Below are 26693 nucleotides of genomic sequence, written 5' to 3'. Positions count from 1 at the left end.
CACACACTCACATGTGTGGGAGGGAAAGCATGTTGCTTCAGTATGTTTAGAATAGTGTTGTACAGTTGTAGACCTGTAGACCTGCAGAGGACATGTTTGTTAGTATCTGTAACCTTCTGGGTGTTAAAGAAACCATGACCGGCTATTCAGCACTGAGCTCGGGAGCCCATAAAGCCCCTTCATGGACCTTGAGCCCTCCATTGACAACACTGTACCGTGTGCTGTTGAGCCAGCGGTACAATCAATGACTAGCAGCTCTCTCTGGTGACGGTTTGCTGCTCTTATGAGATAGTTTGGACCCTCTGTAGTATCAGATGAGGGACTTTAAGGGAATTCATAGCGTCTCTGGTTTGTATTCCTGCCCTTCATGTCATGTCTCTGCTTCTGTGAAGGACCTCCCCTCAAACGATGGATGGTTGAAGCTCCACCAGTCATTGTGTAATGTGAACCTAAAGACACACGGCTTTTAGCTTCTTTTTTTCTTCTTTTTTTAACATACTCTTGATCGGGTCGGTCAGAAGGAGGACGGCGTATTTGAGTGACCGTGATCTCAGCTGGACATTGTTGGGTGGCTCCAGTTTCCATCTCATTCCACCGACCGCTGAACAAACACACTGCTGCTCAAAACAGCAAGAAGGCCATAGCTCTCAACCGACGCAGCTTTAGAGCCGTGGATTCTAAAAGCTGCGTTGGCTTCGATATCTGCAGCCGCCTCTCTGACGGCGTCGGTGGAGCTGCTGCTCTGTCTGAGACACATGTCCTCTGGGAGACACGGTAACAACAATACGGCTCAGCTAACACGCACAAACACACAGCGCCAAGTCCTGTGTGTACGTGTGTGTCGGCCGGTGATTCGCCGCCTCGAGAGAGTCCACGTTTCATTTTGAAGTGCTCCAGGAGGCTGTGTGGTTTGACTCCGTCAGCAGCGTATCTGAGCCGAGGGGAAAGTGTGATCAGCGACAGACGGACGATGCGTCACAGAGCAGCAAACAGGCAGAGCGTCACGCTCTGGTTGTTCACTTTTCACTTCTGCAGACACACAGTCCAGCCAACCTGGAACGCCTTATGACTTGTCCTGAATATTATCCTGAATATTATCCCCACATTGCATTAATTAGTGCGACTCATTATTAAACACCCTGCAAAACAGGAATCATTGAATTGACCTCGCTGTCTTTAAGTCCAACCTTTCTTATTCGTCTCGTAATCTAATGTCAAGTCTCTGCTCAGACCACTTCACTTGTTCCACTTGTTTAATGAGTTACAGGAAAGAAGGGCTTTATCTCACGGTTTAGAGCTCTATTTGAGTTCTTGACAATAAGAGCATTTTTTTGTGATTTAATTCTAGGCTGAACACACTGTACCGTCAGTGACTAAGCCTCCGATCTGGTTTGACTGGACTAGTGCTTTAATAAAGCAGAATTAACATTATATGTATATTGTCAGCAGTAATTGTTTATTGACTAATGTCTCACTAATAGGTCTAATTTATGACGTTTGTTTCTACTTGTCATGCATGAAAATACCAGTTGGCAACTACTGTGGGCCCTCTAGTGATTTGTGATAAGTGCTGTATATAGTAAACCATCTGTGATCTGCATTGTCTGTAATTCATCAAGTAAAAATGGGAGATGCTAAGTATCTGCTCTATAGAACAGGTGTCTTTGTGAGACGGTTTACAGGACTCTGTGCAGTGTTGACATGTACAAACACTCTTGCTTGATGAACGGCGGTGTGACGGCGGCTCTGGGTCTCTGCTGGAGCAGAGCCGCACTGATCTATGACCAGAGCTGGACTTCACTGATTACGTTCCAGTCTGCAGTGGGGGGAATGGATGATGGCGGTCCCGTGTTTGGACTGGTACATACAGCAGTGCGGTAGACCGGCGGTCCACGGACCGGTTTCATGTAAGACAATATTTTCACGGACCGGCCTTCAAGGTGCGGCGGATAAACACGACGAAATAACGTGATACGATCGGCGTGAAAACAAATGTAAACACCACTACGTTTAGGTTTTAAAGAGTAAGCACTAATGTTATAATATATACAAAATGATACATTCATAGTATTATTGTGATTGTGGTGAATTAACGGGACAGTTTGTTCATGACTGTTGTTGACATTTTTGTGTTTTATTTGACACCCAGCTTGAAACCAGGACTATAACGGACAAGGTAGCATGCTACTGCATTTAGCCAGGGAGGCTAACATTTGCAGCTTACGCTACAGCTGATAAAACACGGTTTAATGCACTCCTTACCTACGACGGTGTTGTTGGTTATCCTCCTCAGGTATTGGAGACGACACACTGCTCCACTGAGAGAGACCCTGAGGTTCTGCCTAGATACGGATGTTGGTAGTGACAAAGATATTGTGCTGCCACCTGTGTGTGTGTGTGTGTGTGTGTGTGTGTGTGTGTGTGTGTGTGTGTGTGTACGTGCTCTCTACAAAGGAAGGAACAAGTGTGTGCACCCCCTCCCCCACCTGTGTTCAGAGTACAGGAAGACCACAATCAAAGAAATGACTACAAACAAACGTGCACTGCTGGTGTCGTCTCTGATGTGTGACTTAAAAGAATGAAGCTAACATCCTGAGGAAGGTGGTCGTGGTGAGCTCGCTCTCGTCTATAAAGCACAGTCAGTGGGAGCGTTTTCACTGTTCGGTCTCAGTTCACTGCTCAGGATGATTGCAGTGCTAATGTGTAGATCCGATGCCGTCGGCGTGGATTAAAAGCAGAGGCGGCGCCGGCCATTTGTTGCCCAGCTGTCACCTGCTGCTGCAGCTTGTACTCGTGCATCATCGCCATCGTCCCAGCATGCAACTCTTTCTTTACTTTTCACCCGATACGGTCTGTTAGAACGTCTCTCTCTGTCAGCCGTGACATTAACCATCTTTTAAATAACAGCAGCAGCTCTGTACTCCAGCTCTCACTCACGTTCCACAGTCGTCTTCAACGAGTCACATGACACAGCAACAAACAGACCGGAACAAGTGGAAGCAGAGGAAAGGCGTTTTGATTCTCTGTAGGCTCCTTATAATAAGAATCTGAGCCTGACGTTGAGGAGTTACTTCTCCCTCAATACTGGAACAATTTAAAAGATGTTGGACCCACGAGTCACTTAGACTTAAAAACAGCTTTTAAGGCACCGTGTTTTCCCCAAAAGCGTTCAGGTATTCGGTTAGCTGTTGGGTGAAAAAACATGATCGCAAGTTATGTAAGGTTCTCGTGACGTGATGGATCAGGCTGTAGAGATGTACAGCGGTACCGTCCTGTTCATTGCTCTCAGCACGCCGCCCCCTCCTCTGTCCTAGAAAGGCTCCGGCAGCCACACTGGGCTCATTCCTCAGCTCTCAGTCTGCTAATTTTATCCAGGCTCTGACCCACTTGGTGCCTACAACTCTCCTACTGCTGGCAGCACTTGCACACACACACACACACACACACACACACACACACACACTCACTGAACACCTGGACAGGGACAGGGTTGTGGCTCTGTGTTTAGATTGACCAGGTTGGCTTGTGTTTATGAAACTACTGAATGGTAAGGGTTCATATCACCATTGACCTGTAGCTTGTTGTAGCATCACTAGCGATGGTGCAACTGATTAAAGTGGAAAGTTTATTGTGAAACAATCAATGCTGATTTTACACTTTTGAAACGTTCCATCAGCTGGTGAAACAGACCGCAGCTCTACTGGACCACCGGATAGATAAAATGCAGGAGTATTTAATGCGCGGCCTTTACCTCACTTCCGATGTCAGATAATTGCATTGTGGATTTAATTGTCCTCAGTGAGTCAGTGGATTTAATTGCTTTCTCCGGTGCTCCTGTCGTCATTCACCGACACAAGGCGACGCTTCTCTCGCACTCACCCGTCCGGCTCAGCATCTCTATTCAGCACACGTCGGCTTGTGACCAGCAACATTATGTAAATGTGAAAATCAATCAAAATAGTAATAATAATAAAATGAGGGTCGCAGACAATAGGGTCGCCATTGGCCACCACTTCTTAACATACAAAATCACTGTGGCAAACAGCAACATGTAGACTTCAGTCTCTTCAGCTATATGTGAGGCAGGTTACGCAGTGTCAGCAGAATCGAGCCAGACTGGAGGTGGTCTCTGGTGTCGTGGAGCTTCAGGGACGCACGAGGACTTCAGTGCTGAAGCTCAGAGGATCTGTGGAGGTTCAAAAGGAGAGAACGGATAAACAAGCAACCAGGTGATGACAACAACTGCACTGCTGCACACGTTAACTGACGACACTTCCATCGTATAATTCTTGTATTGGATTGAGGATGGGCAGATGTTGTTATGTGAAAAACGAGCAGGTCGTGATCACCAGCCAGCTGAGGCTCCTCCACTGAGGCTCCATCACTGAGGCTCCTCCACTGAGGCTCCATCACTGACGCTCCATTACTGAGGCTCCTCCACTGAGGCTCCATCACTGAGGCTCCATCACTGAGGCTCCATCACTGACGCTCCATTACTGAGGCTCCTCCACTGAGGCTCCATCACTGAGGCTCCTCCACTGAGGCTCCATCACTGACGCTCCATTACTGAGGCTCCTCCACTGAGGCTCCATCACTGAGGCTCCATCACTGAGGCTCCATCACTGACGCTCCATTACTGAGGCTCCTCCACTGAGGCTCCATCACTGAGGCTCCTCCACTGAGGCTCCACCACTGAGGCTCCATCACTGAGGCTCCTCCACTGAGGCTCCATCACTGAGGCTCCATCACTGAGGCTCCTCCACTGAGGCTCCACCACTGAGGCTCCATCACTGAGGCTCCACCACTGAGGCTCCATCACTGAGGCTCCATCACTGAGGCTCCACGTGCTGTAATGAGGATGTCCTTTTGAACCGATGACTAACTGGAGTTGTACGTGACGTGCTAGTTTCCAAGTACGACTGTGTGATCGGCAGACGTAGCAATGAGAAGCTCATTGGGTGAGCTGAATGTCCCGGGGTCAGACCTCATGGACATGGACTGTTATGTCAACAGGAGCCACAATATCTAACGTAGAGCACGTCTTTACTAGGCTCATATTGTTATTTTCAGAATAAGTCGGCCTAGCGTATCTATTTGCATGTTAGTGCTACTATTCATCCTCTGGACGGGTTTGTGTGTCGTCTCAATCACAGCTCACAATCCAGTGAGTAATGAGATCCAGTTGACTTATAACCAATTATGTACGATAATAATCAAAATTTTAAGTGGTAAATTTAGTAAAATTAGTGTCTGTAAAATGACATTAAATTATTGTATTTCTAATCATATGAACCTGGAATTTAATTTATTTTATTTTATTTATAAAAACAGAAATGTTGCATTTTTTCACTGTTACATGTTTTTTTTAATGTTATTTTACATTAGACATATAAATGAACAGTCTAATTTTGTATTTTTGATATTTTCATGTATTTAACAGGAAAATGCTGTAATATTACAGATTATTTTTCAGTGTCCGTCCGATAGGATACTTTAATGCATCTTGATCCATCGTGCTCCATAGTTAAAACAAACTTACATCATCTTCTACTCATTTCTAGTTCAGTTGGACACAACAGAGTGGCCTTGTCCAGATCCCGTTTCCCTCTGACTGTGTTCACCTCCAGAGTGATGAGAGAGAACATCAGTCATGTTCGTGTTGCTTTAGGTTCCTTATGAATTTGGAATCTAAGTTATTATGCTGTATGGCAATATCAAGAGCCTGCTTCTGAAGTGTTTGGGATCTGCACTCAGTTCTGTTGATCCTACTAATACTCACCGCGTGATGCCCGGTGTCTCCTCTCTATTCTCCGTCGATCTCCAGGTTCTTCCACTTGTTCGCTCCCTGGTAAATGTCGTGCTGTTAGCGGAGCTGCTAATTGGGCTACTTTTAGCTGGGTTGCGTCGGTGCTGCATCGTCACTGTCTGCTCCGTTTACCCTACCGCTACTTTACTAAACTGCTCCTGAAGGAAGCCTTGTTTCTCAGTGGAGTTGGACTGCCATGTAGGGAGGACTGCATAACATAACTGTCATCTGAAAAGTTTCTAATCCTCTTGTTTTGTTATGTCCTTCCATTTATTGTGGATTGTATTAGTGTTTGTTAAAGTTCCCGTGAAATCAGAGACGCTGCTTCTCTTCTTCACCACTGCCGAGTTCCCAGCCTTGGTATTGTTATTGGAGGAAGAGGGTTAGACATGAAAATACATTTGATATGATAACATGTATTATTTGGGTTAAAATGAACGTATGCAGGTTTAAGCCATACAAGTTATAACTAAGAGAACGGGATGATACATTTCTCCAACAATAACAATACCAAGTAACATTGTCACACACAGGGAGGTTAAAAAGATTTTTTTTCCACCACACATCACTGCCGGCTTCAGATCCAAAAAACGACTTCTTCGCCTTCTTCTTCCTCCATTTCATCCCCGTCTGATTTGTGGGACAGATCCGGGGCGACGGCGAGAAGTCCTCCATGTTGAGCTAGTAGCCGCTGTCCATGTGGAATTTGGCGGGAACGTAACCCACATCCATCCGTCCCTGTCTTACAGTTTCTACAGGAAACACGTACATATACGGACTTAAACAGCAGACTGCCAGTCATTTCATGGAAGCTTTAAAGTTGACAGAGTCTCAACCTACGCAGTGTAGAGCGTACAGCTGATAGACTGAAAAAGAAGTGGACAAAAGGAGGTGGTTGCTCCAATTTGGGTTTTCAAAGGTAGTCTTGGTGATGCAAAGAATCCTCAGAAAGTAGATTAAAACACGTGATATTTACAATACGTCATGAAGTGGGAACGGGATGTTTTTTTTCAGTGTTAGAACATGAAGTGACCTGAATTCAGAGGTTTCTTTCTGACTGGCCGACTGCCCTAAATCTTTCAGTATTAGTCCACTATTTGTACTCACAGGACTTTAATCCTCTTTAAATCTACCAGAGGAATGGTGTCAAAGTTCCATCCCTGTGTTTGACAAACCTTTTAAAAGACCACAGTATTACTGCTGGTAGGTAGATGTGCCCATATCACATAACAGCAGGTTATTAACCCAAGCAATCATTCATTATTTGATTCTACTGAATTATTATTATCTCAGGTATTGTTCTTCTGTTACAGAGTAAAAACAAAAGTCACACGATAAGTTCTGATTACGACTGGAGAACCACAGGGAAGAACAGGACCGGCCCCCTGCTGGTCAGTAGAGAGAATGACATAGAGATATGACAGTGTGAGACAAAAGAAAGGAGAGCAGAGAAGGAGCCGCTGCAGAGAGGTGACTCTCAGCTGATACTGCGTTTCAGCCAAGTTTCATGTTCTAAATGTGGAACCAGAGACTGTATATACGTGTGGAACACACCCACAATGTTATTGACCAAGAGGTGCATGCTGGGTCTATAATCCTCATGGTGGTTCCTCCTGCAGCGACCTCACTGTGGCACTTCACCCCTCCTCCCGTCCCTTAATATTACTCAGTCCTCTGTCGTTCTCTCTCTGCTCTCTCTGTGCAGCTACTCAGTGAAAAGATCAGCGGGGCAGAGGGCACCAAGCTGGACGAAGACTTCATGGAGATGGAGAGGGTGAGTTCAATACAGGAGTCTTTCATAAGGCTGTTTTTGCTGTGTCAGTGTACACAGAGCAACTCAGAATAGCATCATGACAGCCTGTACACTTTTACAAACCACCAGCAAGCAAGCGCCCCAAACAGGTGAGGGAAAAGACCCAGAAATGTGCAGCGAGCCTGTAAATAGCGAAGCTGTCTGGTTCATGTAAGAAATATCCAAACGTCAATAGATGTTATTAAGGAAAATAATTGGATATGATAATCATCCGCTGATAGTGATCAATTTGTCCTGGACAGACGCGATGACTATAATCTGTGTGCACATAATAAAACATATAATTAGTCACTTGAAGATGACTTTACATCTAAATGTTTAAGTTAACTCAACAACTGAAACACTGCAGAATTACTCTGGCGACACACTCCAGCCTTTTAACTAGCATGAAAAGAGTAAAGTTCAAGTTAAGAGTTTAGTCCTAAGTATCATCATTCACATTTTGTTGAAAATGCTGTAACCATGAGCCCAGCTTGGGTCTGAATCACTAACTGAATGTACTGTTTCAAATATCCTCTAGAAGGAGAACATATTTACACATGAATGCAACATCTCTTGTTAAACGTTCTTATCTTGCTCCTTTTAGAAAATTGAGGTGACCAACAAGTCCGTGTTTGACCTCTTGTCCAAAACAACAGAATACCTCCAGCCTAACCCAGGTAAGAGACAAAAGATCTGTCACTACAACACCGTCCTGTGTGTGGTATATTCACAGTGAATCATGTGTGGTATATTCGCAGTGAATCATGTGTGGTATATTCGCAGTGAATCATGTGTGTGGTATATTCACAGTGAATCATGTGTGTGTGGTATATTCACAGTGAATCATGTGTGTGTGGTATATTCACAGTGAATCATGTGTGTGGTATATTCACAGTGAATCATGTGTGTGGTATATTCACAGTGAATCATGTGTGGTATATTCGCAGTGAATCATGTGTGTGGTATATTCACAGTGAATCATGTGTGTGTGGTATATTCACAGTGAATCATGTGTGTGTGGTATATTCACAGTGAATCCTGTGTGTGGTATATTCACAGTGAATCATGTGTGTGGTATATTAACGGTGAATCATGTGTGTGGTATATTCACAGTGAATCCTGTGTGTGGTATATTTACAGTGAATCCTGTGTGTGGTATATTCACAGTGAATCCTGTGTGTGGTATATTCACAGTGAATCCTGTGTGTGGTATATTCACAGTGAATCATGTGTGTGGTATATTCACAGTGAATCCTGTGTGTGGTATATTCACAGTGAATCCTGTGTGTGGTATATTCACAGTGAATCCTGTGTGTGGTATATTCACAGTGAATCCTGTGTGTGGTATATTCACAGTGAATCTTGTGTGTGGTATATTCACGGTGAATCCTGTGTGTGGTATATTCACAGTGAATCATGTGTGTGGTATATTAACGGTGAATCCTGTGTGGTATATTCACAGTGAATCATGTGTGTGGTATATTCACAGTGAATCTTGTGTGTGGTATATTCACGGTGAATCCTGTGTGTGGTATATTCACAGTGAATCATGTGTGTGGTATATTAACGGTGAATCCTGTGTGGTATATTCACAGTGAATCATGTGTGTGGTATATTCACAGTGAATCATGTGTGTGGTATATTCACAGTGAATCATGTGTGTGTGGTATATTCACAGTGAATCATGTGTGTGTGGTATATTCACAGTGAATCCTGTGTGTGGTATATTCACAGTGAATCATGTGTGTGGTATATTAACAGTGAATCATGTGTGTGGTATATTCACAGTGAATCCTGTGTGTGGTATATTCACAGTGAATCCTGTGTGTGGTATATTCACAGTGAATCCTGTGTGTGGTATATTCACAGTGAATCCTGTGTGTGGTATATTCACAGTGAATCATGTGTGTGGTATATTCACAGTGAATCCTGTGTGTGGTATATTCACAGTGAATCCTGTGTGTGGTATATTCACAGTGAATCCTGTGTGTGGTATATTCACAGTGAATCTTGTGTGTGGTATATTCACGGTGAATCCTGTGTGTGGTATATTCACAGTGAATCATGTGTGTGGTATATTAACGGTGAATCCTGTGTGGTATATTCACAGTGAATCATGTGTGTGGTATATTCACAGTGAATCATGTGTGTGGTATATTCACAGTGAATCATGTGTGTGGTATATTCACAGTGAATCCTGTGTGTGGTATATTCACAGTGAATCTTGTGTGTGGTATATTCACAGTGAATCTTGTGTGTGGTATATTCACAGTGAATCATGTGTGTGGTATATTAACGGTGAATCCTGTGTGTGGTATATTCACAGTGAATCATGTGTGTGGTATATTCACAGTGAATCTTGTGTGTGGTATATTCACGGTGAATCCTGTGTGTGGTATATTCACAGTGAATCCTGTGTGTGGTATATTCACAGTGAATCATGTGTGTGGTATATTCACAGTGAATCTTGTGTGTGGTATATTCACGGTGAATCCTGTGTGTGGTATATTCACAGTGAATCATGTGTGTGTGGTATATTCACAGTGAATCATGTGTGTGTGGTATATTCACAGTGAATCCTGTGTGTGGTATATTCACAGTGAATCATGTGTGTGGTATATTAACGGTGAATCATGTGTGTGGTATATTCACAGTGAATCCTGTGTGTGGTATATTCACAGTGAATCCTGTGTGTGGTATATTCACAGTGAATCCTGTGTGTGGTATATTCACAGTGAATCCTGTGTGTGGTATATTCACAGTGAATCATGTGTGTGGTATATTCACAGTGAATCCTGTGTGGTATATTCACAGTGAATCCTGTGTGTGGTATATTCACAGTGAATCATGTGTGTGGTATATTCACAGTGAATCTTGTGTGTGGTATATTCACGGTGAATCCTGTGTGTGGTATATTCACAGTGAATCATGTGTGTGGTATATTCACAGTGAATCTTGTGTGTGGTATATTCACGGTGAATCCTGTGTGTGGTATATTCACAGTGAATCATGTGTGTGGTATATTAACGGTGAATCCTGTGGTATATTCACAGTGAATCATGTGTGTGGTATATTCACAGTGAATCATGTGTGTGGTATATTCACAGTGAATCATGTGTGTGGTATATTCACAGTGAATCATGTGTGTGGTATATTCACAGTGAATCCTGTGTGTGGTATATTCACAGTGAATCTTGTGTGTGGTATATTCACAGTGAATCATGTGTGTGGTATATTAACGGTGAATCCTGTGTGTGGTATATTCACAGTGAATCATGTGTGTGGTATATTCACAGTGAATCTTGTGTGTGGTATATTCACGGTGAATCCTGTGTGTGGTATATTCACAGTGAATCCTGTGTGTGGTATATTCACAGTGAATCATGTGTGTGGTATATTCACAGTGAATCATGTGTGTGGTATATTCACAGTGAATCATGTGTGTGTGGTATATTCACAGTGAATCATGTGTGTGTGGTATATTCACAGTGAATCCTGTGTGTGGTATATTCACAGTGAATCTTGTGTGTGGTATATTCACGGTGAATCCCGTGTGTGGTATATTCACAGTGAATCATGTGTGTGGTATATTAACGGTGAATCCTGTGTGGTATATTCACAGTGAATCATGTGTGTGGTATATTCACAGTGAATCATGTGTGTGGTATATTCACAGTGAATCATGTGTGTGGTATATTCACAGTGAATCCTGTGTGTGGTATATTCACAGTGAATCCTGTGTGTGGTATATTCACAGTGAATCTTGTGTGTGGTATATTCACAGTGAATCATGTGTGTGGTATATTAACGGTGACTCCTGTGTGTGGTATATTCACAGTGAATCATGTGTGGTATATTCACAGTGAATCATGTGTGTGGTATATTCACAGTGAATCATGTGTGTGGTATATTCACAGTGAATCATGTGTGTGGTATATTCACAGTGAATCATGTGTGTGTGGTATATTCACAGTGAATCATGTGTGTGGTATATTAACGGTGAATCCTGTGTGTGGTATATTCACAGTGAATCATGTGTGTGGTATATTCACAGTGAATCTTGTGTGTGGTATATTCACGGTGAATCCTGTGTGTGGTATATTCACAGTGAATCCTGTGTGTGGTATATTCACAGTGAATCATGTGTGTGGTATATTCACAGTGAATCTTGTGTGTGGTATATTCACGGTGAATCCTGTGTGTGGTATATTCACAGTGAATCATGTGTGTGGTATATTCACAGTGAATCATGTGTGTGGTATATTCACAGTGAATCATGTGTGTGGTATATTCACAGTGAATCATGTGTGTGGTATATTCACAGTGAATCCTGTGTGTGGTATATTAACGGTGAATCCTGTGTGTGGTATATTCACAGTGAATCCTGTGTGTGGTATAGTCACAGTGAATCCTGTGTGTGGTATATTCACAGTGAATCCTGTGTGTGGTATATTAACGGTGAATCCTGTGTGTGGTATAGTCACAGTGAATCCTGTGTGTGGTATATTCACAGTGAATCCTGTGTGTGGTATATTCACAGTGAATCATGTGTGTGGTATATTCACAGTGAATCATGTGTGGTATATTCATTGTTTCCCTCCACAGCCTCTCGAGCCAAACTGAACATGCTGAACACCGTGTCTAAGATCCGAGGGCAGGTGAAGACCACTGGCTACCCTCAGACTGAAGGCCTGCTGGGAGACTGCATGCTGCGCTACGGACATGAGCTGGGAGAGGACTCCATGTTTGGTACCAATTCTAATACATTTTTAATCGTCAAGCCCAATACAACTAATACAACAAATGTTGCCTCGGAGGGTTTTACAATCTGTACAGCATACGACATCCTCTGTCCTAGAACCCTATCAGTGGATAAGGAAAAACGTAGAGTAACAGTGGAGGGATCCCTTGGACTGAAGTGCAATAGATGTTATGCGTACAGAATGAAAGACACAATATAATGAGAGAAGTAACAGCAGTAGTAGCGCTAATAATAGCAGAAACAATAACAGAAAAGGGATTTCCAATAGTAATAACAGCAGCAGTAGATATAATATAATAATAATCATAATAAAACCAGTAACAGTAATAGAATTGTGACTAATAATAATAATGATAGTAGCAGTGGGTGTCAGCAGGGCCATGGCAGGAGACAGGATCAGGGTCCAGATATAACCCTGATCCATGGACACCTGTGAGGAGAGAAAGCACAAAGACTCCGGGGAAGAAGCAAAGTCAGTAATGAGCATTAATGGGACATGAATTCATAAAGAAGGAGAGAGAGAAGAGGAGAGAGGAGCTCAGTGTATCCTAGGAAGTCCCGCGGCAGTCTAGGCCTATAGCAGCATATCTAGGGGCTGGTCCAAGGCAAACCTGATCCAGCCCTAACTATAAACCTGAACCAGCCCTAACTATAAACCTGATCCAGCCCTAACTATAAACCTGATCCAGCCCTAACTATAAACCTGATCCAGCCCTAACTATAAACCTGATCCAGCCCTAACTATAAACCTGATCCAGCCCTAACTATAAACCTGATCCAGCCCTAACTATAAACCTGATCCAGCCCTAACTATAAACCTGATCCAGCCCTAACTATAAACCTGATCCAGCCCTAACTATAAACCTGAACCAGCCCTAACTATAAACCTGATCCAGCCCTAACTATAAACCTGATCCAGCCCTAACTATAAACCTGAACCAGTCCTAACTATAAACCTGATCCAGCCCTAACTATAAACCTGATCCAACCCTAACTATAAACCTGATCCAGCCCTAACTATAAACCTGATCCAGCCCTAACTATAAACCTGATCCAACCCTAACTATAAACCTGATCCAGTCCTAACTATAAACCTGATCCAGCCCTAACTATAAACCTGATCCAGCCCTAACTATAAACCTGATCCAACCCTAACTATAAACCTGATCCAGCCCTAACTATAAACCTGATCCAACCCTAACTATAAACCTGATCCAACCCTAACTGTAAACCTGATCCAACCCTAACTGTAAACCTGAGCCAGCCCTAACTATAAACCTGATCCAACCCTAACTATAAACCTGAACCAGACCTAACTATAAACCTGATCCAGCCCTAACTATAAACCTGATCCAGCCCTAACTATAAACCTGAACCAGCCCTAACTATAAACCTGATCCAGCCCTAACTATAAACCTGATCCAACCCTAACTATAAACCTGATCCAGCCCTAACTATAAACCTGATCCAACCCTAACTATAAACCTGATCCAGCCCTAACTATAAACCTGATCCAGCCCTAACTATAAACCTGATCCAACCCTAACTATAAACCTGATCCAGCCCTAACTATAAACCTGATCCAGCCCTAACTATAAACCTGATCCAGCCCTAACTATAAACCTGATCCAACCCTAACTATAAACCTGATCCAGCCCTAACTATAAACCTGATCCAACCCTAACTATAAACCTGATCCAGCCCTAACTATAAACCTGATCCAGCCCTAACTGTGAATTAACTTAAGCTGACAATGACAAAGCCAGGTTTAACTTACATACTAACTGAACGGAACCGGAGGGTGCCGCCATGGGTCGGGACGGCGTTGTCAGCTGTAAAGGTCACATATGAGGCGTCCATGAGCCAGTGGGGCACGCTTACATGCACTGAAGTATCCATCTGCTCCGCTCCGTTCACTACTTTGGAAAAGGCTTGTACTAGGAACAGGCCTGTAGTCTCTATTTGCCCCGTTTCTATTCTTTACTCCCTTCTCATGTGCACATTTGATCACATTAGTGTGAAGCCTCATTGTTTTCTGATCTGTTTCTGTCGACTGAAGACATGTGCTTTGTCTCGCTGTCCTGCAGGCTGTGCTCTGGTGGACGTGGGCGAGGCCATGAGGCAGATGGCGGATGTGAAGGACTCCCTGGACATAGGTGTCAAACAAAACTTTATTGACCCCCTGCAGAATCTACAGGACAAGGACCTCAAAGAGATCACGGTACAACTCTTTTGTCTCACTTGTGCTTTGTGCTCTAAAATTCACTTTCCCGATGCGTCGCGTTGACGTGTTCCTCTCCGTGTCTGCAGCACCACCTGAAGAAGCTGGAGGGCCGCCGGTTGGACTTTGACTATAAGAAGAAGCGTCAGGGGAAGATCCCAGACGAGGAGATCCGGCAGGCTGTGGAGAAGTTTGACGAGAGCAAAGAGCTGGCGGAGAGGAGCATGTTCAACTTCCTGGAGAATGATGTAAGAGATGGTCTGTAGACCGTTTGGTCATTTTTAACAGGAGTTTGCTCGTTGTGGGACTCCGGTGTGACTCAGACGCTTCTTCAGCACCACGGACAGCGGCGTGGATTCATCAATACACAGCAAGTCGCTGCAGCGCGTCTGCTGGACTCACAAGCCTTCACATTGTCTAGCGCTAACTTGCACAAACCGTAGATAAAAAAAGAGGGGCGCTACGGATCACTAACCTCACGGTTCTGTTCAGATCACGGTTCTTGAGTCACGGTTCGGATCAGCAATGAAAAGGGGAGGAGACAAATATAACGTTGCTTTCCATTTATTCATTTAAGAACTTCAAGAACACTTAAAGAAAGAACGTTGGGCGTTAGTCTTACATAACAACAAACATATTGAAGACGTCCGATGTGAAACAAAATGAAATAAATAGATAAAAATAAAACATTCAAGAATACAGAATATAGTTCTGTTACGTTTGAGTTTAACATGAGGAATGTCGTCTTTTTAATATGTAGTAACACTCAGTACATACCAAGTCAGATCCTTACTTTATTCTGTGTGTGTGTGTGTGTGTGTGTGTGTGTGTGTGTGTGTGTGTGTGTGTGTGTGTGTGTCTGTGTGTCTGTGTGTCTGTGTGTGTGTGTGTGTGTGTGTGTGTGTCTGTGTTCTTGTGGCCAATAGGTGGAGCAGGCGAGCCAGCTGCTGGCGCTGATGGAGGCGGCCGCAGAGTACCACAGACAGTCGTGTGAGATCCTGCAGGAGCTCAGTGGGAAGCTGCAGAAGAGGTGAGGGGAGCGCTTCACTCTGCCGTCAGTCATCACTTCGCTGTCGTTCATCCCCTGTGGGAAGGACGACAGTCTCACTGAGACATTGAAAGCATGAATGAGGGCGATGAGAGCGGTGACAGCAGGTCAGTGAGCAGTACACGTTCACCATGACGACCGTCTTAATACCTCGGCCAATGAGATACCTGCATTTCAGTACCAAACCCAACAGTACACTCTCTCCCCATAGTATACTGCAGACTTTACTGAGTGTGACTCAAAAACCTTCAGGCCATAATTTAAAGGGAAGAAAACCCAAACTCGTCAAAAGGTTAGTTGGTTACATGCATGTTTCTCTGTACTGAGTTCACACAAACAGACTCAACCAACACTTAACATTTTGCACGTAACATTCTGCTACATCCGACAGAAATAAGAAGATTTAACTGTTCAACTGGGCCATACATCAACGAGTGAGAGACGGAAGAGAGAGGGCTCAGACAGGAGGAGGAAGTGGACAGAGAATAAAAGTACAGTCAAAGAGTCAAATACAATAGTGATACATTGAGGAATGAACAAGTGTTTGTTGTTGTAATACTCATTCTGGCCTCAAGAGGCTGCAGTGCACCATCCAGGACTAGAAGCATTCAAGTTAACATGTTATGTATATGAAAGCTCCCCTAGAAGAAAACATGAACGAGAGAACAAGAGCGGAAACAATGTAGAGAATGCATCAGCAGACCGTTCCTTCCTGTGCTCAGCCTCTGGTAGCGAGACGGAGAAGGCGGGGCCGATTCAAAACAAGGATTCGTTTGTATTTGTTGTCCCTCTGCTGCCTTCTCACCCACAGGATATCCACCGCCAGCAGCCGGCCCAAGAGACACTTCAAACCCAAGTCGGTGAGGAGCAGCGTGGAGGCCCTGGACAGCAGTCAGCACAACGGCCTGTCCTACGGCTCCTCGCTCAAATCCACCGGTACGCGCTCCCGCCTTTACCGGGCCCGCAGCCTCCTCCGTCAGCCCCATCTTCATTGTTTGCTTTGCCTTCAAGTGTGTCCATCTTTTTTTCTATTGTCCCTCACAGATATGCAGATCAACCCCTCAGTCAATGGTAAAAGTAGGTCTTCCTTTATACAGTGTCGAGGTGCACGACGTACATTTATCTTCCCTCACAGATGCAGCTTGCCGTCTCTACTATTCTATATTTCTATTACATACTATTATGTCCATCTTTTGAAGCCGGCAGTAAATGTCCCACTTGTCCCCCATCACCCTCCTGTCAGACCCTCTCAGCTTGTTTGCTGCTGTGACGGCCATCTGGTCGCTTTTTAATGACAAAAGTAGTTTTGAGCGTTAAATGTCAGATGAGATTTGCACAAGCGGTTCATCATTGGTACCAACAGTAAAAAGCTACATGGCAGCTGTGACTAAAAGAAAACAGCTAAGAAATGTGGCTATTATATCAATACATACAAACATATTAAAGGACACACTTAGGACAATGTCTTCATCATAAACTGAGTGTGAGCATTGTCAACACCATCTTCATTTGTCTTCACATCTCACCCAGACGATCATTTAAGCTCCGTTCCACTGTCGTCATGGCCTGAGAGCCCCTCCTTCAACGGAGATGTTCACCGTGAGTGACACACACACACACACACACACACACACACACACACACACACACACACACACACTACACACTACACACTACACACAACACACAACACATAACACACTACACACACACACACACTACACACAACACACACATAACACACTACACACCACACACACTACACACACTACACACAACACACACATAACACACTACACACAACACACACTACACACAACACACACACACACACACACACACACACACACTACACACAACACACACATAACACACTACACACACACACACTACACACAACACACACATAACACACTACACACAACACACACAACACACACACACACACACACACACACACACTACACACAACACACACATAACACACTACACACAACACACACTACACACTACACACAACACACACATTACACACCACACACACTACACACTACACACAACACACACTACACACTACACACAACACACACATTACACACCACACACACTACACACTACACACAACACACACATTACACACCACACACACTACACACACTACACACAACACACACATAACACACTACACACAACACACAACACACACATAACACACACATCACACACATAACACACACACACATCACACACAACACACACATCACACACAACACACACATCACACACAACATTCACTCGTCTGTGAATGAAATATGTAATCAAGCAAAACGACGACTGGTTTCAACCCCTCAGACGTGAGAGTCTTCTTTTGGAACAAAGGAGTTTGAAGTTCATTCACCATGTGTCACGATCTTCATCAGAACATGACCTTCACTTGGGTTGTAGTGAAGCAAAGTCCATCCACTCAAGGTCCTCTTACTAGCAGTTCTGGGCTTTCAGCCAAGTCATCAGGTGGAGTTCTGGCGGTTGAAAGACTCCTTTCAGACATTTTGTCATCGACTGGTTGAACCAGAATGACTTGATAATGAGGAGGTTGTTAGACGTTAGCAGTGAAGTCTGATCTCTTCCTGTGGTGCAGAGGCCGAGGTGTTGGACCAGCCGTGCTGCCGCTCCCTCTATGACTTCGAGCCAGAGAACGGGGGCGAGCTGGGCTTCAAGGAGGGGGACGTCATCATCCTCACCAACCAGATCGATGAGAACTGGTACGAGGGCATGATCAGCGGCGAGTCCGGCTTTTTCCCCATCAACTACGTGGAGGTCCTCGTGCCCCTGCCTCAGTGAAGACCGGCGGCTCGAGTCCTCTAAAGGCTCCCTGACCCGCCTTCACAACACTCTGCTCACCACTCGACCCTGAACGTTCACAGGACCAGCTCAGCCCGGAGCTTCTGATTGTCCAAACGGAGCCAGAGAGGCGGTAGTTCTGTCCCGACCCGACGCACGATCACATTTTACTGACTGAATTGTTTCGTCTGTTGATGTTTGTGACCCTGAATCCAGCTGAAGACCAAGCCGTCCAGTGGGACACGCTGCCTCCGGTCCTCTGGGTCTGACCGAGGTGAGGATGTCCAGCAGTCGTGAGACGCCGTCGTCCATCCTGTCGGTCCCTCAGAGGACACACCCCCCCCCCACCACTGGACATCGTGACATCTTTTTTTTGATATGCTTTCATTTGCATTACAGTCACATCAGGAACATTGTTCTCATTTCAGGATATTTCCCCCGATTAAGGACAGAGGCGATGTGTGTTGATGCTAGGAAGCTAGCGTAGCCCAGTATGGATGGAGTCAGGTGAATTAGCTGGATGTTTAAAGAGTCCTATTAGGGAAGTCATGTTTACCGCAGTAAACATGCTTTTTATATATTTGCTGAAATTGTCTTTACATCCCGACAGCGATCGATAAATCAAATGCTCCGGCAAAAAGACCATCTGATACCGGTGGCTGAGCCCGGCTGAACGACCGTCTACCTGGGCGCACTCTGCCCTTATTGTGTGTCGCCAGAGTCTTCCTCTCGCTGCTAGCTGGACAGCTGTGAGTACCGACAGCGGCTCGTCTAGAATTTCACGTTGTGTGTTATTGTCCAAACACCAGCCTCGTTGTTCTGAGCGCTCACAAGCCTTCAAGTGAAGTCTGAGCAAAGTTCCAGGGTTGTCTGCAGAGATTAGAGCGTCGTCCTCGCCGTAGCTTCGGCCATCATCTCGGTCAGTAAACGGCTTCGTTCTCTTTAAGTTGCTGATATCTGTCACATGGTCAGGAAACACCTGCAGTCAGACGGCCGTGAAGCAGCACTGCACTCATTCAACAGCTCTGTGGACAGACAGGGGGGGGGCAGATGTTATTCACCCCCAGGGGGAGACATCTTACAGCTCATTGACTGTAGTTTTACAGCCGGTACATTCACAGTTATGGTTCAGTCTCACCGCTCTGCTTCCAGCAGCTACTGTCATTTAAAATAACTCGTGCAAACATCAGGCAGACAGACACGACCTGAGACTAGTGGAGCGTTCAACAGATCGAGATGAACACTGTTCACCAACAGGCTATAAGGACGTGTGTTGAAATATGTGCAGCTTGTTGTGAAGTGCTGCCCCCAAGTGGCCAAAGAGTAACTGATGTAACGCTGCTGTAAATAAGCCCCCAGAGAAGGGAAGAGAACCGCCTACTACCCAAACCATCCGTCTCTAGCATCCGTCCGTCGGGACATGCAGGACACTGAAGTGGTTAGAAGGTGTATTTATGGACATCAGCGATGCTTCAGGCTTTCAGCTGTACGGTTCGATCCCCGGCTCCTGCTCCGCTAGTCTCATGTCCATGTGTCCTCGAGCAAGACACTTAACCCCACAAATGTCTCCCGTAGCTGCGTCTACGGTGTGTAGATAGATACTGGATTGTAAAAGCGTCTGCTAAATGACTGTACTGTACTGTACTCTGGATGAACTGGTGGCCTGTTGAACGATGGCCAAAATTACAAACAATAACAGCCAAGTGGTTATGAACCAGAGTTACCTTTTAATGTGGGCTTCAGCTGCATGACACTGTTCCTTTCCACAAAAGCACTCCCTTCATATTTATATAGCGTTTATGAATGGTGAACGTCTCCGCTGGAGCAAACGGCCGCTCTGCTCCGCTCTACCTGTTCTAGCTCTACATTTCCTCCCCAAACTGACGCTGCCCGTTTCGCCTGCTGTGCTCTTAAGTGTCGTCCAGAACACGAGTGTGAAGAACCCAAGTGAAGTCATCTCTGGCTCCGTTTGCTCTGACTCATCGTGTCGTGCTGCGAGGACTCTCTGTAATGCACTGAAGCTCTAGAACCTACCACACGTTCATAGACATGCACCTTCTTCTTTCCTCATGCTTTCCTTCAGCGTTGCACTTTGTGTTATTCACAGGTCAGAATCACTGTCGTATCAGATATATATATATATATATATATATATATATATATATATATATATATATATATATATATATATACATGTGTGACGTCAAAGTGATAGATGCTTAGATCGTATAAGCACAGATGTTCTTTGGACTGTACTCTATTGACCCGCTCAGTTATTGTTGTATGGACCCCATGATGACCCGTTACCTTGTGGATCTTCAGGCTCTGGTCATACGCCTGCAGTCACTGTGTCTTTTAGGGAGTCCCATCAGGTGACGCCTCGCTCGTCTTCAGGATTCAGCCATCAGAGAGACGGATTACCGTAAATACTCAAAGAGAGGCCAAGGCCGTTATTTACCTCAGCTGTAGATGTATTTATTTTAAACTTCACTTTAATTGGATCATGTTTTAGTCAGAAACTTGTTCACCTGTATGAAAGCAGCTGCGTTCCACAGCACCAGTTCAATCTGAACAACGGAGGCGGGTCGGAGAAATGCTTCATGGTTTTATACGTTCGTGTATAATAATAAGAAGGACGACAACATTTTCTAAAGGTTGTTTCATAAACACGTTTTATATCAGCCTCGTGTCACACGTGAAGAAACGCACAATACCACATGGACCAACAGAGCGACGTGGTTAAGGTTAGAACACAGATGGTGGTCGTTATTCGTAGCACCTGAACTACAGAAGATACTCAGCAGCCCTCAGTGGACTTAGTCTCACGACACGTGACGTAGAGTTCTGGTTTCACGCGGGACACAGCGGTCTCCTGGGTGAAAGTTCTGCGCTCGTTTGTTAGTTTCCTTCGCTGCCGTCAAGGACGTCGTATGAAGAACCACATCTCCTGCTCCTGGGAAGCTTTAAGAAGCAGAGTGTTGACCATGAACACTGCTGCTGTCCTGATGGAATGAGTGCTGTGACGTACGCTACACTGAATTTACCAGTTTTGCTGTCAGATTAAAGGTAATTAGAAAAAAACAATTCATGTTTAGCGACCCGCCTTTATTATATGACCGTTTTATGAATAGAGGGACTTAGAGTCATTCTCATGAAGCTCGCTTTCCTCCAGACGTGTGTCGTCTAATATGGACTCGTGGATTCATTCGGGTTCGTCTTTTCACGTGTTGTGGAGCAACTCAACTTTATATACAATAGAGAACCAATAAAGACACCTTCTGTTAGCTTCAACTGCCTAGATGTTGAAGGTGTTGCACGATACTCTGTCCCTAAAGATTGATGGATGATGGATACCGGGGAGCTCTGAGCACAACCAAACACGTCACATCAACGTCCATCACCAGGGTTAATTCTGCATCCAGCGTCCAGGAGTCAAGAGACTCGAGAAACCGTCACGAACCAAGTGGAACCATCCACACGTTCCACACGTTCCACACTTAGCTCCGCAGTATGAATGCGTGGCGTCTGATACACTAAGAGGAGATCTCTCTCTACACTGTACCTCTGTTTGCCTTCAGTATTCTGCTCAGTATTCGTTCACAACCGGCCACAAGGCAAAGCTCACCGCTCTGTTTCCTTTCTTTCAGTAGCATAACTTATGCAAAAGGTGTTTTATAGATGTTGTAAATGAATATAATAATAAATATATTGCATAAATAAAGACGAGCAAATATTTAACGTGTGTGTTTTTGTTTTTGTGTGTCTTCATCTGTGAGTCACTACATGACCAGAATGAGTACGTAATACTACATCATTCTCCCTCTATGACCTGAGAGCTAACAGTCTAAATATGACAGACATTGTTTTGTGTTACAGTTATAATAGGTTGTGGTCACTGCCTCTCACCAGTGATCATATTTATGTATTCATATATATATATATATATATTTATGTATTCATAAATAAATATATATATATATATATATATATATACATATATATATGAGTTGTCCCTGTACATTGTAAACACTTAACACGTGGATGTTGTGTCCATTACAGCATCCAGAACTCACATGGTCACACGTACACGGTTTGGGAAACACTATTAAATGACCCGTTTTAATGTGTTCTGGCTTTAAAACCTTTTGGACCCTAGACCGATTTTTAGGCCCTCAGCTCGAAAACAGCATTCCCATACGATAATGAGTGTAGCGTTGCAACTGTAAGGGCTATTTTAATACTTTCGGTAGTAAAATAACCCTAACGCTTGTGAGATGTGTTGATATGTGTAAATATCAGTATATATGTTTCTGGTTAAGAGTAGATTAAGATGGCACACAACACAAATTGAAAATTCTAATTTTCGAATGAAAGAAAAAGCAATTTCAGGATATTTCTTTATTAGAAATCATGTAGATACAAGCTTTCCAGCTCTCCCAGATCATAGAACTATATGTTGAGGGTCTCTAAACAAAGTTTTACTTTGATAAAGTGAAGCTTTATCTAGTACATCTTGATCTAGTACGGAGAGGTCAAACGAGGTCAACCAAAATGTTGTACATTGTAATTTTATATACTATATAATTATATATTTCACTTCTTGTATTACTAATAGTGTTCAATCTGTCCATATGCAGCAGTTTGGCATCATGTTGAGAGCCTGGATCCTCTCTGAGACTGTTCATGTTTGTCATCCATGGGATTTTATCGTCTGATTTCCAGTTTTTTTAGCCTCCAAAGCCTTTCAGACCGTGTGAAGGGCTGATTTGACCCAATGAACCTTCCATAGACGCGTCACAGCCTGCTCTGTTGAAACAACCTAACGTGACTTTGATTGACAGAATCCAATCAGAATAAAAAAACTACCCGAGTGTCAAATTTCTCAAATCCGATTAGCTGAGACGTATAACCCCGCCTCTTCCGCTAGCAGCGCACGAGACACACGACGGCAGCGCCAGCTTTGAATCCAGGCAGAGACGGATGAGCTGCGCAGATAGACAGTAAACATGAACGGATTCATTTTTATTTTGCTGCAGAACATCTCAAAGTAAGGAGCTGCTTTATGATGTGATCGATTATGCGGATTGTGATGATGGCTTTGTTTTGTAAGTAAAACTGCGACGCTGTGTCGTAGCGGAATGTAACAAAATGGTGTTCTGCCGTCTGGTCGCTAGCGATCTCCGGAGCTAACGGGTGTTGGCATTGAATTCATTTTTCAAAACGTTATTGGCATAAATGTGGCTATTAGGACTGCCTAGGGGGCGCTATATGGATTGTGTTACTTGGTATTAGACGTAGCTTTGTCATATGTTGTGTTTGGAGTTCGTACAAACAGCTGAGATGACTTTGTAGCGCAGGAGCTGCAGTTTCAGCAGCTATGACGTCATTATATTCGTTACTGATGAGTGAACGTTATGAGTGGATTCATTTTTGGATGCATGCTCCGCCCCCGCCGGCGGGGGCGCTCGGGTCCAAGAGGTAAGACTCTCCCAGCATCGGCATTCAAACCAGTGTTTCTTGGCAAGAGGAGAGACATTTATTCACACAATGAGTCCAGTCACAGGGACCGATGTCCTCAGCTTCACCCGGAGGGTCTCTAGTCTGACAGTATACAGTCAAATAAAGAGTTCACCAAAAGTAAAAAAAAAAAGAGTTGTGTTTAATTGAAATGCCTTACAGTCCAGTTGATTCAACTCACTCCTCATAACCTGAACATTATAATGACGGTAGGGTTAAGTGCAGGTTAGACTGGATCAAACCTCAAAGAGGTTTTCTTTGTTACATCTTAGATCGTTTTGGTTTCCTGTGCCCAGGTTTTATACATCTATATCTGATATCTGTCCATTCCATTTGAGAGAAATTAGTCTGTCGTGTGCATTAAAAAGCTGTTGTAAAGGGACCCTTTGAGGTCCAACGTGAGATCCAGTCACACTAACAAAGGCAGCAATAGTCGTAGACTATATCCAGACCTCAGCACTTCTCTGTTTGGACTCTCTGATCGCTCTCTTGCTCTTCAGAGGCAGCCTCTCTCCTTTATGGGAGTCCTGTGTCTTTGGTTGCTCTGGTCTAGTCTCTCTGACCTCCTCAGGCTCCCTCATCCTGCCACAGTTCACAGCACAGGTCCAGTCAGGCTGGTGACCCACCACCAGGTCCAAAGTGGGCAGGGAAGTGGTGCTGGTCACGTCCCTGTAGCCTAGAGAGGATGTGAGAGAGGGGCTGTCTGGAGGGAAGGTTTCATACCCCCCCCTCATACCTGGACCACCTCCCCAAGACGCCCTCTCCCTCAGCCTCACGGCCTGCCTGATCTTCTTCCAGCCCAGGTGGTTGAGCTCCAGCAGGTTGAGCAGGATACAGAAAATCCCCACACAAAACATGAAGAGCAAGAAGATGGTCTTCTCCGTGGGTCTGGAGACGTAGCAGTCCACCGGCTGGCTGCAGGGGGCCGAGGTGCAGAGGAAGTGGACGGGTACCTGGAAACCAAACAGCTTCCACTGGGCCGTGACGAAGCCCACCTCCAGAACGGCCCGTAAGCACACATGGAAGATGTAACATTTAGACAGAACCCCTCCAGAGACCACGTGACCGTCCGCACTCCCCTCCTTGACGGCGTGTCCTCGGCCGTGGCTCGAGGACACCATGTTGTCGGGGTCTCCCCTCAGGAGGGTCTGAGCGGTGACGCCCTCCAGCACATCCGCCAGGCTGTGACCCAGATGCTTATGGGAGCGGATGGAGCAACTGTCCGAGTCGCAGCTCCGATCGTACACCTCCCGTCCGCCGCCTTGCCCTACGCCGGGGCCTCCCTGCCCTGGGATCACTCCCGGTCCTTGCCGCTGCCGCTGGGTGGTGTTGTGAGGCAGCTTGGACAGGCTGTGCCACGTGTAGATGATGAAGCAGAGGGACGGCGTGGAGACGCTGATGATGTGGAAGACCCAGAAGCGAGGTTGCGAGATGGGCGCGAACGCGTCGTAGCAGACGGTGGAGCATCCCGGCTGCAGCGTGTTGCACACAAACATCTCCTGCTCATCGGCGTACACGTCCTCAGTCGCCACGGCGACAACGAGCAACCGGAAAATGACCATGACGGTGAGCCACAGGCGACCGATCATGGTGGAGTGCTGGTGGACGGCATCCAGGAGTCGCTTGAGCAGGGTCCACTCCGTCATGGTGGCCCGTGGCTGCCGGCTGCCTCGAGGAGGGACGAGCTGCCTGGAGTGGAGCAGTCTGCTCCGGACTGATCCACTTCTCCTCCTCCCGAACTCCTACCCTGTTAGACTTGCTGACATCTTAAACCACTTTGCAGAAGACCTGCTCTGGGCTACGCTACCCTGCCTAAAATCAGAGCACCTCCCTGACGGAGGCAGCCTGCTCTCTGCCTGGCTGCCTTGAAAGCACTGGAGCCATTTGCAGGAGAGAGCCGCCTCATCTTTCACAGATAACGACGTCCACTTGACATAAGTCACTTGGCGCGCTCACTCCTCTCCTGTCTTCGTGATCCATTTTAAAACCGAGAGACCTTCCCCTTCCTCCGCTGGAGGACCTGCTGATAGTGCCGACTGATAGAGCATTCTTCACACATTAGTGCTCTGGAAGCGAATGTGCTCTTCCTTTAATGGAGAAGCATATTTTGAATGATGACCGGTACAGAAGAGCATGCTCTGGATAACACACACTGTTCTATAGATGGTTTACGTCAGCAAACACAACTGAGAACATGGATTAAGAAACCAGGTTTGGGGGAAACGCAGTATCCAGAGTTCAGTCTGGTGTCTCGTGAGGGTTTCTGTTCCAGGGCTTGTTTTGACTGCTCCTCTCCAGCCACTTGCCAATCCCCTTATCTGTGTTTTAAAAAAAGACCCTTGAAAGGTCTGCTAGCATCATGGTGGTGTCCCCAGATAAAACACTCACTGACCCCTTCCCTTACTTCAAACAGTCTGGGCAACCCATCTGAGTCTCTGCCTCAGAGCTCGGCCCACAGGCTATTTATGACATGAACACAATCATATGGAGCATTTAACACACACTACACACTATATATATATATATATATATATATATATATATATATATATATATATATATATATATATATATATATATATATATTATCAAGGCCTCAGTGTGCTTCACATAAAGGGATAGGATCTTTGAGCAGCTGATGCTTGGAACCTTGGAAAAAAGACCATCTGACCAATCATATACGGTGATTGGTCAGATGTGTGT

General features: G+C 45.0%; 2 protein-coding genes across 9 annotated transcripts in view; one reads left to right on the top strand and one right to left on the bottom strand.

Annotated features, from left to right (window-relative positions):
- Positions 1-22211, top strand: part of sh3gl3a (SH3-domain GRB2-like 3a) — a 30580-nt gene extending 8369 nt beyond the window's left edge. The window contains exons 2-11 of one of the 8 annotated variants that reach the window (XM_068710693.1): positions 7512-7580; positions 8206-8278; positions 12207-12350; positions 14451-14584; positions 14674-14832; positions 15511-15614; positions 16444-16568; positions 16677-16703; positions 17163-17231; positions 18271-22211. In XM_068710693.1, the coding sequence (XP_068566794.1) occupies positions 7512-7580; positions 8206-8278; positions 12207-12350; positions 14451-14584; positions 14674-14832; positions 15511-15614; positions 16444-16568; positions 16677-16703; positions 17163-17231; positions 18271-18473 (1107 nt within the window). In that variant the 3' untranslated portion in view covers positions 18474-22211. Of the gene's footprint in view, positions 1-7511; positions 7581-8205; positions 8279-12206; positions 12351-14450; positions 14585-14673; positions 14833-15510; positions 15615-16443; positions 17232-18270 lie in introns of all 8 variants that reach the window. The other 7 variants (XM_068710692.1, XR_011102881.1, XM_068710694.1 and 4 more) reach the window with 7 other exon arrangements.
- A 1941-nt stretch (positions 22212-24152) lies between these two features.
- gjd6 (gap junction protein delta 6) lies at positions 24153-25636 on the bottom strand. Its single transcript, XM_068710534.1, has one exon. The coding sequence runs from the start codon at positions 25634-25636 to the stop codon at positions 24431-24433; it is 1206 nt and encodes a 401-aa protein (XP_068566635.1). The 3' UTR covers positions 24153-24430.
- Between the last annotated feature and the right edge of the window lie 1057 nt (positions 25637-26693).

This window comes from Cebidichthys violaceus, unplaced genomic scaffold, assembly GCF_023349555.1.
Source record: "Cebidichthys violaceus isolate CVI_PGR_0920_01 unplaced genomic scaffold, fCebVio1.0.p SCAF_16, whole genome shotgun sequence".
Taxonomy (NCBI): domain Eukaryota; kingdom Metazoa; phylum Chordata; class Actinopteri; order Perciformes; family Stichaeidae; genus Cebidichthys; species Cebidichthys violaceus.
Note: the sequence above shows the minus strand (reverse complement) of the source record. Positions and strands in the feature narration are given on the sequence as shown.

Coding starts and splice junctions, on each gene's coding strand:
- gjd6 (XM_068710534.1), bottom strand. CDS start 25,636: ATGACGGAGTGGACCCTGCTCAAGCGACTCCTGGATGCCGTCCACCAG.